The 2,985-nt window shown below is 43.0% G+C and overlaps 1 protein-coding gene across 1 annotated transcript in view; it reads left to right on the plus strand.

Moving 5' to 3' along the window:
• Window positions 1-1,210: 1,210 nt before the first annotated feature.
• The window catches only part of P2RX4 (purinergic receptor P2X 4), a 9,315-nt gene continuing 7,540 nt past the window's right edge, over window positions 1,211-2,985 (plus strand). Inside the window, exons 1-2 of the mRNA XM_008634155.2 lie at window positions 1,211-1,243; window positions 1,741-1,901. Of these exons, the coding sequence (XP_008632377.1) occupies window positions 1,211-1,243; window positions 1,741-1,901 (194 nt within the window). The remainder of the gene's footprint in view (window positions 1,244-1,740; window positions 1,902-2,985) is intronic.

Raw genomic sequence — 2,985 nt, forward strand, 5'->3', positions numbered from 1 at the left:
CTCAGGAGCTCTCATTAAACCACTCAGAGTCTCCCAAACTTAGCTTGCAGTAGGATGTGCAGGAGAGAATGGAATAAATTAAAAGCTTGCTCTGGACCGGTTTGTAGGCATCAAGATGGCAAAGCAGAGCAACAGGGACTGAACCCAAAGAGAAAGGGGGAAAATGAGTTTTTCTTTATATGTCTCTATCTTCTGAATACCTGGAGATGGTAGCAAGCAGAAGGCTGAGCTGCTGGGTTTTACACCAGATGTATTCTCTTAAACAGTTTCCTCTTTTGGTACTTGAACAGGCAACCAACTGTAGAACAAATTTTGAATAGCAATGACAGAGGGATCTGTGCATGTCTGCCACTCCTGGAACTGACCCTTCAGCTAAGCAAATTCCTATTCAAATTATTTATTTAAATGAAGGAGAACAGGACTTAGAGATCACTCAAGTAAACCAGTCAAGAACAATACAGCCCTTTGAGTCCTGACAGCATGTCTGAGACAGAAGGCATATGGGTGTTGTTATCAGAGCTTGGATATTAGTACCATGGTGTAGTAGGTCTTTCAGTTTAATGATTTTTGTCTGCACTGCCAGCTTTACATTGTCACACTTAAAGGATCTCTTTGTTCCATGCTCTGTGACTGCTTATTGATCCATAAGGTGATGTGAGTTGTGCATGAGGAAAGTCAGGTTTTTGAGAGACACTGGAAGTCAGTTAAAGCTCCCATGACTCTTGCCACTCTCTACTGATCAGAGAATGGAAAATGCTGATATCCAGAATGCTGAAGTGTGCTCAGGAGTTAAGAGCTGGTCTAGAATAACATGATTTTAAAGCTGTCAGAACATGGGCACTCTGTGACCAGAGGATGTATTTTCTTGAGTCAACTAAAAATTGCTGCTTTCCTCTGGTGGGCACGTGCCTGCGGGAGTGCGTTGGTGTTGAAACAACTCATGAGGTGTTGATTTGGTTTTGCTGGGGTGGGCGATGGCAACACAGAAAAACAGTCCTCCTCCAGATCTGCTGATCCATCATCATTATCCCCATTGTGCTGTGTCAAGTGCAGAACCCAATGGTGAGGATCCCTGTTGAAAATTCTCTCTGTGGTTGGATGAAGCAGCAAATGCTGTTTTCTTTGATTTATGCTGGGAATTGTTGCAGAGCCACCCTGTGAAATTCTGTGCTGCTGGCAAGCTGCTGCACCAGTTAGTCCAATGAGAACCATGAAAATGAAGAATCTGAGCCAATGTGTACTGGTGAGTCCAATGAGAACCATCATAATGAAGAATATGAGCTCAGGCTAACCCTTAGACAAAGAGCTTGTTCCCCAGACTGCCAAAAGTGGTGCTGCTGTGGCAAACACCAGCCAACTCAGAAGCACCATGAGCAGCTCTTGCTGAAGGAAAAAAGGGCAGTGTGTCATAACCTGAACTGGTTTCAGCACCTGGTGCTGTCTGATCGCACCTTGAAGAAAGCCAGGACTCACCTCAAAGCATGGCCCTGAAGGAAGGAAGCCCAAAAGATATATCACCTAAAAAAATGTGGTGCTGAACATTTTTCTGCCCCAGCCTTGTCAGCTTTCTGCAGCCCTGGATCAAGAGGCTCTAGAAAGAGGCCACTGAACAAGTTTCATAACTCACCATTGGAGGCCTCATGGTCAAACCAGATCAAACATGCTCATTTTAGACAATTCCAGTGACAACAAGCATTTTCTGAAAAGCCCAGCTGGTTCTTTTTGTATTGTTCTTTTTAGCTTGAACCAAGGAATTACAATGAAAAGTACTTTTACCATATTTGTGTAATATTTTTGGGCATTTCATTCATACTCATTGGAATTGTAATGTGGGACTTTGGCCTCCTGTTTGCTCTTAGCTTCAAGCAGGCCTTGCCTCCTACACCTCCCCCTGAACTTGTGTGAGTAGCTTTGTGCTATGATGTGTAAGGCCAGAGTACAGCCAAGGAGCAGCAAATTCAGGGTAAATTAATCTGTGCTCCAACACATTGTCTGTTCTCCATTTCTGTTATATTTAGACACGTTCTATTTTTGTAGAAACAAGGTGAGAAGGATTGTAACAGGTATGTTCTGCACTCCTTTCAACGAAGCTTTGTCCTTTCTGAGCTAACCCAGCAGCTTGCCATTTCCATTTCCTACGTACATTTTAAGATATATTGCTGGCAGATTATGCTGATTGTATTTTTATCACCAACCGAAAAATGCATTAATTGTGTTAATATTCATATTGCCGCATCTTAATATCTAGAGTGGGAAAATATTACCATAGGCATTAATGCATTTCTGTTCTATCATATGAACCAATTCTCCTTTTGAAAATTACACTGAATATTCACCCATATTCCTATCCTTTCCCCACTTTTGAGTCCTTTCTGTTTTGACTGTTTTTGCAAAAATTAAAGCATTTTACTAATATATGGCTGAACTAAAGGGTCTTAATAGTTTTGTACTGTCTGAAATTCCCACTGCCACTTTGTCAATTCAGTTCATGTCCTCCTGATTATTTACCTGCTCGTATGAGGGTTATGATGATGTTTCTGCAATAAGGATTGTGTTGGGTATCTCAGCAGGTGGAGGGTACATGAACTAGGTGGCAGATCCCTGCTTTTATAGCGAAGATTAATTCTGAAAGAGGATAAATAAACAATTTGGTCATTGTGGATGGGAAGGTGAGAGTGCCTGCTCCTTGAACTGACTTGAGCTGTGCCAGGGTAGGTTTAGGTTGGACGTTAGGAATAATTAGCAAGAATTTCTTCCCAGAAAGGGTGATTAGATATTTCAACGGGCTGCCCAGGGAGGCGTTGGAGTCACCGAGCCTGGAGATGTTTAAGACTGGCGTGGCACTCGGTGCCCGGGTCTAGTTTACAACGTGGTGTTTGGTCACAGGTTGGCCTCGATGATCTCAGAGGTGTTTTCCAACCTAATGGGTTCTGTGATTCTGTGAAAAAAGCCGTGGAAAGTCCGTGGCCGGCGGAGCCGCTGCCT

This window comes from Corvus brachyrhynchos, unplaced genomic scaffold (genome assembly GCF_000691975.1).
Source record: "Corvus brachyrhynchos isolate BGI_N302 unplaced genomic scaffold, ASM69197v1 scaffold114, whole genome shotgun sequence".
In the NCBI taxonomy this organism is placed as follows: domain Eukaryota; kingdom Metazoa; phylum Chordata; class Aves; order Passeriformes; family Corvidae; genus Corvus; species Corvus brachyrhynchos.